The 14299-nt window shown below is 44.2% G+C and overlaps 1 protein-coding gene across 4 annotated transcripts in view; it reads right to left on the reverse strand.

Moving 5' to 3' along the window:
* Window positions 1–14299, reverse strand: part of DDHD1 (DDHD domain containing 1) — a 405278-nt gene that overhangs the window by 174217 nt on the left and 216762 nt on the right. For all 4 annotated transcript variants that reach the window (XM_033952944.1, XM_033952942.1, XM_033952943.1 and 1 more), the window contains one exon: window positions 11922–12184. In XM_033952944.1, coding sequence (XP_033808835.1) covers window positions 11922–12184 — 263 coding nt within the window. The remainder of the gene's footprint in view (window positions 1–11921; window positions 12185–14299) is intronic.

Consider the following 14299-nt stretch of genomic DNA (forward strand, 5'->3'; position numbering starts at 1 on the left):
CTATCCTCCTACCCCACCAATTCGGCTTCAGACCCAACTTCAGCACAGAATCCCTCTTGGCCTCACTAATCTCTAAGGTGCAACAACTCCATTCTCGCAACAAATTTGCTGTTCTTCTTCAATTCGACCTCTCCGCAGCCTTCGATGTCGTTCACCACGACATCCTAATCTTCCAACTCTCCGAAATAGGCATAAGCTCCACAGTCCTGGATTGGTTCTCGAAATTCCTACGCTCCCGCTCCTACACCGTTAACACAAACGGTACCTCATCCCCCGCCTGGAAGCCAAAATGTGGAGTCCCGCAAGGCTCACCCCTCTCCCCTATCCTTTTCAACATCTACATGTCCTCTCTGAAACTCCTTCATTTATCCCCCCTAGAAACTCTCTACTCCTACGCTGATGACATCCTCATCCTCCTCGAAACCGACTCGAACCTCTCTGAGAACATCTCCACATGTATTACGAACCTCCAATCCTGGGCCCAATCTGTACAAATGAAACTGAATGAGTCCAAAACCAAACTACTTTGGCTCGGCCCAATCTCAGACCATTTACCCACCTCCATCCCTCTACCCTCCGGCCCCACTCCGCAGCTTGAGTTTTCAAGCAAAGTCCTAGGCATCATCTTAGATTCCTCTCTCTCCTTCAACGATCACCTCAACTCCCTGGTAAAAAAATGCTTCTTTAGCCTCCATATGTTGAGGAAAGTAAGATCCTGCTTTCACCATTCTCATTTCGCCATCCTCGTCCAATCCACCATCCTCTCTAGACTGGACTACTGCAACTCCATCTATATAAGCCTAACTAAGAAAAACCTCCATAGACTTCAACTAATTCAGAACGCCGCAGCCAAGCTTATCTTCGCAAAAGGCAAGTTCGACCACGTTTCCCCACTCCTCTTCAAGCTTCATTGGCTCCCAGTATACTCCAGAGTCCTCTATAAATGTGCCTGCATAGCCTTCAAGATTCTACATGGCGTCCTCCCTCCCATTATCCCACTCTTCTGGAATTCCTCAAACCCGCTCTCGACTAGATCCTCCCAAAAACTGAAACTATCTTTCCCTTCTATAAAAGGTATATCCCGCGCAGGAAAACTTGGAACATCCCTCCCCTTTAGAACCATTGAACTCTGGAACAATCTTTCATCCCCGCTCAGAAATTCTAGCTCCTTCCAATCCTTCCGCAAACACTTGAAAACTTGGCTCTTTTCAAAAATCTAATCACCTCCCGTGCTCTAGTATCCTGTCCCCCTCTATCTCCTCAGTCCCTTTCCTACATCCTTTCTTTGTAGTTCCTTTCCTTTCAAACTCTGTAAACCGTGCCGAGCTCTGCGCACGCGGAGATGGTGCGGTATACAAACCTAAGGTTTAGTTTAGTTTAGTTTAGGGTAGTGTGACACACTTATCCGTTGCTCTAACCAGCAGAGGGATCAGGTGTGTTGAGTTCTGGCCTGTCGGCGTGGCCTCCTCAGGTTGGAGTAAGGCTTTTCAGGTTATAACAAACCTAGGCGCCTGCCTAGTCTGCCAGGCCACACTGAGAGTAGCTTGTAAAGAGAAGACCACACAGGTAAGTCTTGTTACAAAAGAATGTTCTTGTACTTTATTGAACCCGGGGGGTCTGAATACCATCAGCCACCCGCATGTCATGGCAAAAATATAAAATACAAAATAGCTTTCAGTTGTCAGAATGGCTTGCTACAAATGCCACATACAGTTCAATACCCTGGACTTTTCAGTCTAAATATAGTCCTCTTCACCAGTGGTAAAGGTAAATGAAAAAATATCAGGAAAATAAACTTTCAAACTTTGCAAACACAGCCAGAGTAATTACAGTTCCCAAACCTAGCAATGAATTTCTCAAACGTTTCAGCTTACCTAGCTGAGACACGGATAGGTTTTGCAGAGAAGGCTTCACAGCTCGTTACTATCAGCTGGGCTTCCTAGCGAACATAGCATGACATTAGGTAAGCTGTGAACTTTACTTAGGTTTTTCCCACGGAGCTTTTCACACCCCTATAGATAAAGTTCCTTGAACAAACAATGCTCTCCGGGCAGTCACACAGTGTAACAGAGGGATTTTTCCTGCTCTCTCCCTAATCACTGTCAGCTGGGCTTGGGTTACGGGAGCCAGCACAAGCACAGCCTTGGTTCCTTCCCCTTAGCAACTAACCTCCATGTCAGTGGGGAAATAGCCAGCTTCCAGCAGTGGTTCAGAGACGTCCATAGCCTCTGTCTGCTCAGCAGCTTCTGGGGTGGAGCTGAGGTAATCCTCTGTCATCTCCACGTCCTTACTGCTGCGGGCTGGAGGAGAGAGACTTCTCCCCTCATCTGCATCCAAGCACTGCTGCTTCTGCTGCTGCCTGAGCTCGTTAGCTCTAGCCCTGTCCCCGCTCTTCCTGCTCTCCCTTACTCTGTTTTTATGCGAGTTAAAGCCCTACCCCTCTCTCCTAGGAGCAGCTGTGTTAGGCAGGAAATCCCTAGAGAAATAATTCAGGTTTCTCCTAGGCTGGTAATGAGCATACCTTCCAGCATTGGGACTCCACTTCTCAATAAGATTCCTATCAGGCTTTCTAGAGTACCTGTCCTGAGATGGCGCTCTCTGCTGGATGTACCTATTCCTGTCTCTCCTGCCCTACCTCACTGTCTGAGGGGTAGTCAGCCAAAACCAAACCTTTACTTTTAACCTGGTCAGCCCTTCTGACCAGGGACCGTGTTTTGCTTTTATCCCTTACAGGGACAAAGCTGGCCACAGGTTTGTCACAGTAGGTAAAAGGGGTCTTAGTTCTTCTTTGCCTAGTGGTGGCGTTTTGGTACAGGCGGTTGTTTAGGTAATTGGGGGCTGTGCCATTTATTGCTTTGAATAATAGACAGTATAGTTTGAATTGAATTCGTGCTTGCATTGGCAACCAGTGTGAGTCCAGGTAGGCCGCGGTGACGTGGTCAAATTTTCTCAGTGAGTAGATTAATCTGAGTGCAGTGTTTTGGATTGTCTGTAGTTGTTTTATCATTGTTGCAGGGCAAGGCAGATAGAATATGTTGCAGTAGTCCAATAGACCTAGTACTAGGGATTGGACTACTAGCCTATATTGCTCTTTGTCGAAGAATTTTCTGATTTTTCTTAAATTGCGCATGGTTAGAAATGCTTTCTGGGTGGTCTTGTTGATTTGGGCCTGCATTGTGCAGCATCTGTCTATTGTTACTCCTAGGAGTTTTAGGGTAGGTTGTATAGGGTATTTGGAGGCGTTTATTTCTAGTTCTGTGATGGAGGGATTCTTATCCTTTTCAAGCAGTAGAAATTTTGTTTTGTCAGTGTTCAGCTTCAATTTGTGATCTGCCATCCATTTTTCCACTGCTTGAAGGGTTTTTTCCAATTTTTCTGTAGAAGTTGGGTCAGGAGCATCAAAGGGTAGGAGTATGGTGACGTCGTCAGCGTAGTTGAATGAAGTTACATTCAGATTGTCTAGGGTAGACCCAAGGGAGGATAAGAAGAGGTTGAAGAGAGTAGGTGAGAGAGGTGATCCTTGAGGAACTCCACAGGGGTTGGACCATGGTTCTGATTTAAGATTGTTTGACTTTACTCTATAATATCTGTATTTAAGGAATCCTTCGAACCAATTGTATACCCTGCCTGAGATCCCTATGGCTTCTAGTGTCTGTAGTAGGATGGTGTGATCGACCAGATCGAATGCTGCAGATAGATCGAGTTAAATTATCAGCATCCTTCTGCCTTTGCTGAGGTGCTGTTGGGCTGTGTCTAGTAGGGTTACTAGTAAAGTCTCCATGCTGAGGTTGGATCTGAATCCCGATTGAGAGGGGTGGAGAAGATTGTGGTCTTCCAGGTAATTTGTGAGGAACTGTGCAACTAGTCCTTCTATAAGTTTGACGTATATTGGTATTGAGGAGATAGGTCTATAGTTAGCGGGGTTATCTATAAGGCCTTTGTGGTCCTTTACAATTGGAGTGATTATGATTTCTCCTAGATGCTGCGAGAATTGACCTTCAGTGAGTGTAATTTGGGTCCATTGCATGAGGCTGGCCCTAAATTTGGGGGTGGCGTTGGTTATTAGATACTGTGATAAGCAGACTATGCCTGCTAGGAGTGTCCCTAGCACAGATTCCAGTGCAAATCCAGACATTGTCCATAATCTGCCTTATTCCCCATTTTCTGCCTCTCAGTCTGAATTTTCTTCTAGGGCCTGTAGAGGGAGTAAGAGAGCTGCAGTGCTAGGTTCCCATCCCCCTCTGGATCACAAGGTGAATCACCGGAAATCCTTTCCACCTGAGGGTTTGGGGCGGGGCTGCAAGCTGCTCTCCCTGAAGACTAGGCTCCTAGAGAATCAGAACAGAGAGGAACAGCAGCAGGGAAGGTCACAAGGCTCAGGGCTGAGAGCTCCTGATAGCAGTCAAGCTCCAGAGGACATGGAGTTTACAGAAGCTGGAGAAGAATTACCTTCCAGTCTGAATGAGGAACCATGTGACATGGAGTTGGGAACAAGCCCTGAAGCCAGTGTTGGGCTGACTCCTGATAATGCTCCTATGGAGGTTTGCCTCACAAAAGCAAGTATTATTTGAATATTGCTGAAGTTTATTGCAATTTTGTTTTGGACTAACTTTTCTCAGACTGAATTAATCTAACTCATGTTAAAGATTGGATTTGTACTAGGCTGAATTAAGCAAGGACTTTTTTTTGGAAGTTTTGTTTTTCCATTTTTGAAAACTTAATTGTGCTTTTCCTTTTTGAGTTAAGCATACTTGATGTGCTAAGACAGTGGGGTTAGCCCCGTGTTACGTGGTGGGATAGTGGGCCTAATTTCTGGCAATTCAAGACCACACGGTGCACACTGTCTTTCCAGCCTGCAGTCGCTGAAGAAGCCAGTATTTTTACACTGTCTTGTAGTTTGGTTTTGGTGGAAAAGTTTTCCTTTTCTTTGGTAATGAACTCCACCTGGACTATGATTTAAATAAGAACTTACCTCTGAGGAAGAGAGTTTTGTTTAAGTTTGGACTCTTTTTGGTTTCTCAACCAGAGACTGTTTTTTTGAACTTTGTGCTTTCCTGGTATGGGAGCTTTGCTATTTCAATCCTGACAAGCAAGTTACTGTGTTTTTTTTTGTTTTGAACAATTAAAAGCAATTCTTTATTTAACCTTGAACTTATTGTTTGGATGGTGTCCCTTTCACTGAACGCTGAAAGAACTTATCCTTGTGAGGCATGCAGCGACTCACAAGAGTTTAATTGTGGCCAGTATTCCCAGGCCCTCTGCCTGGAGCGTGCCAGCTACAATACGCGGGACAATTGTTCAGGTCGCATGAAGCATGACTGTATTTTTTGTAGAGTCGATTCATGTCTGTCCAGTTTACCGCAGGGAATTCGGTCCAGGTCCTGTCTGCAGCAATGGCTTCTCCTATTGGGGGATTTGTTGTTATCTTATCGAGGAGGGTGTGTGTGTTATTGAAGATAGTCCTGATTGTTGTAATCTTGTTTTTGAAGTTGTCTGCGAGTTGAGTGGCTGTTGGAGGATGCTTTTCTTGTGCTGCTAGGTAAAGTTTGGTGTTGGTGAGGTTTTTTACTAGATTGAAAAGTTTTTTTGAGTCTATGGACTCCATGCCTACCAGCTTGGAGTAGTAATCTTTTCTTTTTTCTTTGAGTTTAGTCTTGTATTGTTTGATTAGACTTCTCCATGCTATTTTGGATTGTTCTTGGTTCTTTTTTTTCCAGTTTCTTTCCATTTGTCTGCAGTGCCTTTTGAGTTGGAGCAGTTCAGCATCGAACCATTTGTCTGATTGTCTGCAGATTTTGTGTTTTGATTTTATTGGAGCTAGCTCATTTAGGATTGTTTCGCTTAATGTTTGCCATTGTGGTAGGAATTTTTTGAGGTCTATGGAGTCGATTGCGGGATCTGCTTTGTCCCAGAAAGTGGTTGATTCGATTTTTGGATGGGTTTTGATGGGGGATTTGTGGGGTTTGTGTTTATAATTGCATTGAGCCCAGTTGATGTTGAAGGTGTATTTATAATGATCTGACCAGAGGGAGGGGATCCAGGATCCGTTTGAGATGTGGATGTCTGGTGTTTGAGGTTGTTGGGTCATGAATGCAGCAATATCTAGTTGATGGACTTTTTCGTGAGTGGATTGGGGGTTGAGTATTTGGTAGGATAGCGTTTTGAGGTAGGAGAGTAGGCTTTCTGTTTGATTGGAGGTATGGTCTTTGAGGTGGAGATTAATGTCTCCTAGTAGTAGGTTGTAAGTTGATGTTAGTGAATTCTGGAAGATGAAGTCTTCAAGCGTGTGTTTTGTAGTGCTCCATTTTCCTGGTGCTATATAGCAGAGAATACAGGTTATGGTGTCTTTGAGTGTATCGCCAGATAGTTGGCAGGCTAGTAGATCTAGATCGTGTGTTTGTCTAGGACTTTTATGTTGAGATTGTTTTTGGCTAGAATTGCCAATCCTCCCCCTCGCTTTTTTTCTCTGCAGATATGCTCTACTTTGTATCCCTTAGGGCAGAATTCTGTTATGCAAGGGTCTGAGAGTCAGATGTTAACCAGGTTTCAGCTAGGAATAGGTAGCCTAGATGTTCTTTGATTATCCAGTCCTTAATGAGGTCTGCCTTTGAGTTTATCGATCTTATGTTCATATATGCACAGGCTATTGATGTGTAAGTTGTATTGGGATTGTGGGTGCATTTTGGATGGAGGAGGCTTCTTGGTTGTGAATGGGTGTTATGGGTTGTTGTTTTTGGCTTGGGAGAGGGCCTTTTTCCCCAACTGGGGGGGATGCTTTTGTAGGTGATCATTGAACAGTCTATCAGATTTCTGGGTGGATGGGGTTTTCTTAAAGGTTGGATGTGTCTGTTGGACTCTGTCAGAATTGGGATGGGGAGATGTGGTATCCCGATGTGTTCCATTTTGTTAGGAGCGGGAAGAGTAGTAGGATGGTGAGCAGTTTTGTTGTGCTGGGTGTCATTTTTGATTGTATATGGGGGGGGGAGTGCTAGAGCTATAGGGGTTGGTTGGTGTGCAAGGTAGTGCCGTGGAGTTCTTATTGGTTGGGATTCCGCTGTGCTCTTATTTTGGTTGGAGCTACAGTCTTTTAAGCAGGATCCCCTGCTGGCTCGGGGGGGGGGGGGGGGGGGAGGGGCTTTGTCTTATGGTAATAGTACGTAATATTCAAAATTTGTGTTCAGCTGACCTTAGTAATAAACCTCTATATTCAACAAATGGTAATAGTTTGCAGTAGACAGATTTTTACATTCAACTAATATTAACATTAAACAATTTGTCTAATATTGGCATTAAACTTTAAAGTTCAACTAGTTTATCAACTAATGGCACTTATCAACTAACGGCACTAGTATTAGCATTGAGTTTCAGATTTAACAGATGTATCATCTAATAGCTTTAGTCTAACTTTTAAACTCAACTAACAATAGCTTTAAACTTTTAGATTCAACAAACTTTTTTTTTTTTAACTTTTTGGTTATTTAGGTTTTTAGATTTTTTTTGAGTAAAATTATATATACAGAGTTATAACAAGTACTTATCTGTTTGAACAGTCGCAAATTTAGGGGAGTTGGCGGATTCCTTTTCAAATGATCTCCTCTGCAGGCTCGGGGGAGGGGAGGATCTGTGCTCCGGAGCCCCGCTGCTGGTGTCCTGCCGCTGGTATCGGTGTGGCCTCAGCGGTTCCCCTTTTTAAGACTTTCTCCTCTGCAGGCTCGGGGGAGGGGAGGATCTGTGCTCTGGAGCCCCGTTGCTGGTGTCCTGCCACTGGTATCGGTGTGGCCTCAGCGGTTCCCCTTTTTAAGACTTTCACTGATGAGGTTGGCTTTTATTGGCTTTTAGATGTGGAATCCTTGTTGAGCCAGTCGTCCAGGTACGGGAACACCTGTAGACCATGGTTCCGCAGAGGCACTTGGTGAAAACTCTTGGAGATGAGGCCAGGCCGAAAGGTAGCACTCTGTATTGAAAATGCAGACTCCCCACCCAAAATCTGAGAATCTGTTGAGAGGCTGGATGAATGGGAATGTGAGATCTAGAGAACATAACCAATTGTTCTGATCTAGAAGGGGGTATAATGATGCTAGAGACAGCATGCAAAATTTCTCCCTGATAAGAAATTTGTTGAGGGCTCTGAGATCCAGAAAGGGTCACAGATCGCCCATCTTCTTCAGAACTAAGAAGTAACGGGCGTAAACCCCCCTGCTCTGCTGTTCCAGCGGAACCTCTTTGATGGCACGGAGACGAAGCAGAGCTTGAGTTTCCTGAAGAAGAAGGGCGGTCTGGGATGGATTGGAAGAATACTCTTTTGGAGGCAGATATGGAGGAACCTGGATGAAATGAAGAAAGTATCCTTCCCCGATGATGGACAAAACCCAGAGCTCTGATGTAATGATCTCCCATTGTTGGTAAAAATGATGGAGACGACCTCCAATGGGAAGGGTAGAGGACAGAGGCAGAATGATGGAGTTTATGCTCTGTAGCAGCTGGTCAAAAAGGCTGAGAGGCATTAAGTGCTGCAGAAGTCTGAGGTTTCTTTTGCCTCTGTTGCTGTGGTTGTTTCTTAGGAGGCGGCCTGGTATAAGGAGCTGGTCTCTGTGGAAAACGCTGCTAAGAAGGTACAGGCCTGAAAGCCTTAGAGGTGGAAGGCTTAGGCTTAGGATGAATAATGGAAGCAAATGACTTCTCATGTTCAAACAGTAGGCACAAGAAGAAACGAAATGTTCTCTGTTTTAGGACCTCACACTTGGAACTCCTTGCCCCTCTACATAAGAAAAGAAAAAGACCTCAATTCCTTTAAAAAATCTTTGAAAACTTTTTTATTTAAAGATGCTTTTACTATTTAATTTTATACTCTGTTTATATATTCCTGGTTTTTCAAGCTCAATTTTTAATCTCCTAATTTTATTTTCGCCCCTTCCTTATGTGTGTACCTTTAATGTTTCTTCCTTCTTAGACTGAGAAAATTGTAACTTTTTCCCTTTTTTCCCTAATGTATCTAGTTTGTGATGTAACCCCTTAAAGCTCTAACATTGTATGTCATAAATTTTTGCCTTTCAAAAATTTGTTAAGAAGTTTTGTTTTTAATACTATTTGTTATCATATATGATATTTTAATTGTACATCGCTTAGAAATTGTTATAGGCGATTCATCAAATAAAATTGAACTTGAACTTGAACTTTTTAATGGCTTCCTTGATAGAATCATCAAATAAATCATTGCCTTGACAAGGCGAGGCGATCCTGTAGATTAGGGTCCATGTCAACAGTGCGAAGCCAGGCAAGCCTGCGCATGTCCACAGAGAAGGTGGTGACCCTCGAGGAAAACTCAAATGCATCATAGGAAGATTGGAGGAGATGCATATGGAGTTGGTTCATAGTAGTTATGGCATTCTGAAAACCTGTAAGACAGTGTTGAAGAATATACTTGAAATATGCAGGCAGTGTGTCAACCAAATGCTTGAAGTAGGATATGAATATAAAGTTGTAATTCAAAACTCTGGTTGCCATCAGAAAATTCTGATACAAACGGCGTCCAAACTTGTCCATGGTCCTGTCTTCTCTTCCAGGCGGGACAGTGGCATACACCTTGGAAGGGTTATTCCTTTTTAAAGAGGACTCCACGAGAAGGGACTGATGTGATAATTGAGACTTCTTGAAGCCCTTGCAATGTATCATTCCATAATGGGATTCCACTTGCTCAGAACAGCAGGAATGGAATAAGGTGTTTCAAGGTTCCTCTTGAAATTTTGAGAGATGAGTCTATTAATGGGTATTTTGAGAGATTCCGGAGGAGGTCAAGACATACCCATCTCTTCTAAATACTCAGCAGTGTATTTGGAATTAGAGCCCAAATCAATCTTGAGATCCTTACTCATTTGACGTAGAAAAGTCGAGAAGGAGTTCTGTTCCAAGGTAGGTTGACCTTGAGAAGGCGACCTCAAAGCACCTCGAAGAGCAGAGAACGAGGGCGAAGCTTCCCTGGAGTATTCCCACCTGATGCTTGAATATGCAGGAAGGGACGACTCACTAGGAGAAGAATTCCTCGATGGAGGCGGCGTCCTCGACTTCAGAGTAGAAAACCTCGAAGAACCTCGAGAAGAGGATCCATGCCTCGAAGTGGACTGATGTGGAGAACTGTGCCTCGAAGCAGGCAGGTCTCGCTGTTGAGGAGTCTTTGCCCTATGCCTCGGGAAGAGCTGGAGGCTGGAGATTGAGACCGAGACACCACCAAAGATTGAACTCCTGGTGTCGAGGCATCTTAAGGCACTATCAAGGACCGAATCCTTGAATATCATGCTCGACGAGACACTCGCAAAAAATCGACTCTTTCCATACTGAGTGTAAAATCCTGTCGAGGCACTCCCAAGGATTCGACTCCTTGTATAGATGGAGTGGCTTCAGCTCGAGGCCCAGGCAAGGACTCAACACCAGGTGCAACTGCTGAGTGCTCAGGCTGGACTGCAGGAAGCAGAGTCAAGGCAGCAGGAAGTTTGTCAAGGATAGTGCCCAACTGACAATCCAAAATGGTCTGGATCTAAAATGGTCTGGACCGAGACTAGAGAGTCTGGAACTTTTGGTGGAGGAGTGGTCTCCGAGGAAGAACGAGTCTTCGACTTGGAGACATGGGCAGCTTTAGAACTATTGGTGGCACCTGACCTGAGGGAGGCAGTGAGGCAAGCTTCTCATCAGGAGAAGACTTAGCCGATTTGCCTGAGGATGAGGAAGCCCTGAACGAGGCAGGCTTGATAAAAGGTGAAGCTGAGGTTGAGGCAGAAGGCGGAATCATCGTAAGAGGCTTGACCGAATTTTGTGAGGTTGAGACCGGGGGAAGGGGATCCATGACACCAAAAAGCTTCTCCACTTGAACTCGACGACACTTGCGGGCTCGAGGTTGAAGGGTAGCACAGCAAGTGCATGACTCCGGATGATGGTCAGGCCCGAGACACTGAATACACTACCTATGTGGGTCAGTGAGGCAGATCGTGCACTGGCAACGGCTACACTTTTTTAAGCCTGTGACCTGCTTGGACATAGGCAGGAAGATGGCCTCAGCAAAATCGAAACCCAGCAGTGCAGGCCATAAAGCAGGCCCCGCCGTGACAAATAAAGAAAAGTTGTTTGTTTTTTTTAAAAGTAAAGAAAAAAAACGTGCAATAAAACACAGCGACTCTGTAATAAAACAAGAAAACATGAGCCACGGTGAGAGAAGGCACGAAGCAGAACTGAGTCTAGCGCAGAGCGTCGAATACACAACTTCTCGGCTCCGTGGAAAACTGAGAACTGAAGAGACACACGCCCTTGTGTGGGTGGGAAGGCACTCGCACATGTGTAGTGCGGCAGTCGTAAACTTTCAAAGTTCTGCAAGCAAAACAGCTTGCGAAGCTGTCCACATCCGGGCTCCGTGGATGACGTCACCCACATGTTGAGACTAGGCTGCCTACTTGTCCTGGGATAATGACTTTTCAGTTTTCAAGTCAGAACAAAAAAACCCAAACACACCCAAATATTTATTAATTCATTATTCAAGTATTTAGACAATACAGAATGACATGGAGCTTACAGGAATGGGGCAAGGACAAGGACAAAACTCATGCAGACAGAATGGAAATTGAGTTCCTGAAGGGGCAGGAAAAGATTTGTCCCTGTGTCATTCTCTACTAGACAACACCACACTTGCTGTAGTCTGTATTCTGCAGTGAAGATGATTGCAGCATATTTTCAGTAATTTTCACCAGAAATCTGATTAGACCAGCTACTATGTGATACTACATTTCCTCTTCTTTCATAACTTTAGAATCTAATAGCCTTTCTACAACTGATCTGTTTTGGAAATCTGAACTCTGATAGAAGTAAAGAAAACAGAAACATGGACAAATGTTTTAATATTGTTGGTATTGTTTATACTTAGAACTCAAATATCTTACCGTTGTTTGGTCAAGTATAGTTCTTGAAGTAGATGCTGTTCCTCATAACTCAACCAGTGCTCCTCCAGTTCTTCATAATCTTTCTCCATCATTTGTTCATAAAACTGAACTGGATTCCATTCAGTCATAATGTCGTAAGTAATAACACATCCTAATGAATGCGACACAATTGAGACCTTCCCTCCCGTCTCTTCAAATTCTGGATTCCGTGAACAGAAAAGCATATATAACCGATTCAGTTCATGCTGAAGTCCTTTTACTAACTGTTATAGGAGATAAAAAAAGATAATAGTATTTTTTAGCTGCCAATTTAATGTTTTGTTTTCAAAACATATCAATACATATTGAGGGGGATGTTTAAAACAATTTTACTTTGGTAACTCAGCAGTCATTTAGGCAAAAATAGCTGCAGAAAATTAACTTCCCCTTGAGGTGAGAAGTGGCCTAGTGGTAGGGCTGCTGACTCAGCATCCCAGTGCTGCTCCTTGTGACCATGGGCAAGTCACTTAGAGCTAGATGCACTAATGGAAGATTAGGTTTCTACCTTCGATAATTTTCCTTTTCTTAGTCCCTGTAGGATTCCATATACTAGGTGCTCAATCCCAACCCGAAATCCAGAAGTTGCAGAAATCCAACACTCCCCCTTAGACTGAGAGCTAGAAACATATCCAGTTTCAGTTGAGTCCCAAAGCCATGTAACATACCTGAACAAATCTATGACAAGGGGGTATGGGGGAAGATCCCCAGTAACACAAAATTTCTAAACTGGTCTGCTCTGCAAAACATGAAACAAGTAATAAACAGGCACAAAGGCAATCCAGCAAAATATTGAGGAACAATGTAGAATTAACCTGCTGCGTGCAATGAGCACCCACATGAGACAGCCTTCAGTAAATCATACTCACAGAAGTGGAAAACTTCTAACAAGATCTGTTAACTGGCTGGAAAGACTTCAAGCCTGCAAGGAGAACAATCGAAGCAGATAGAAGCAGGCTATTCAACAACTGAATGCATACAGAAAGGGCGGGTCGTATGGAATCATAAGAACATAAGAATTGCTGCTGCTGGATCAGACCATTGGTCCATCGTGTCTAGCGGTCCGCTCCCACGGCAGCCCCTAGGTCAAAGACCAGCACCCTAACTGAGACCAGCCCTACTTGCATACGTTCCAATTCAGCAGGAACTTGTCTAACTTTGTCTTGAATCCCTGGAAGGTGTTTTCCCCTACAACAGCCTCCGGAAGAGCGTTCCAGTTTTCCATCACACTCTGGGTGAAGAAGAACTTCCTTACGTTGGTACAGAATCTATCCCCTTTTAACTTTAGAGAGTGCCCTCTCATTCTCTCTACTTTGGAGAGGGTGAACAACCTGTCTTTATCTACTAAGTCTATTCCCTTCAGTAATTTGAATATTTTTATCATGTCCCCTCTCAATCTCCTCTTTTCAAGGGAGAAGAGACCCAGTTTCTCTAATCTCTCGCTGTACGGCAACTTCTCCAGCCCCTTAACCATTTTAGTCACTCTTCTCTGGACCCTTTCGAGTAGTATTGTGTCCTTCATGTACGGCGACCAGTGCTGGACGCAGTATTCCAGGTGAGAGCGTAAAAAGGCTCGGTACAGCGGCATGATAACCTTCTCCAATCTGTTCGTGATCTCCTTCTTAATCATTCCTAGCATTCTGTTTGCCCTTTTCGCCAAACATTGTGCGGATGGCTTTATCGACTTGTTGACCAGTACTCCCAAAGTCTCTTTCCTGGGGGGGTCTCTCCAAGTAGCACCCCGGTGTATAAGATTTTTGTTACCGACATGCATCACCTTACACTTATCCAGAAAGAAAATTATCAAAGGAAGAAACCTAATCTTCCATTCTGTTATGTCCCTTCCGGATTCCATACATTAAATGATTTACAAAAGCAATGATAACAGCTATGAAGGGACAGAAGAGCCTGACCTCAACACAGAGGTCCCAAATGCGACATCAGAACAAGCTGCCACAGCCACTCTGCAAAACTGGGTAAAAGTATGAAGGACCAAGTAGCCGCCCTTAAATTTCATCAGGATGAATCGTGCGAGACTCTGCTCATGATGCAGCCACACTTCAAGTCGAGTGGGCTTTAAGCGAAATCAGCAGCTGCTTGCCTTGGGCTGCTTGCCTTGGGCAAAGTAAGTTGCAGAAATGGCCCTTCAAATCCATTGAGCAATTGAGGACTTGGACGCCAGCTGACCACGGCGAGGTGCAGCAGTCAAGAGAAAAAGGTGATCAACCTGAAATCATTAGTCCTCTCCAAATAGTGGAGCAAGACTCTCCAGACATCCAACTTGCATAAGATCTGATCTTTGCATTCAACCTGTGGAATGAAACGCAGGCAAACGAACCTCC

The sequence above is a fragment of the Geotrypetes seraphini genome, chromosome 7 (genome assembly GCF_902459505.1).
Source record: "Geotrypetes seraphini chromosome 7, aGeoSer1.1, whole genome shotgun sequence".
Taxonomy (NCBI): Eukaryota; Metazoa; Chordata; class Amphibia; order Gymnophiona; family Dermophiidae; genus Geotrypetes; species Geotrypetes seraphini.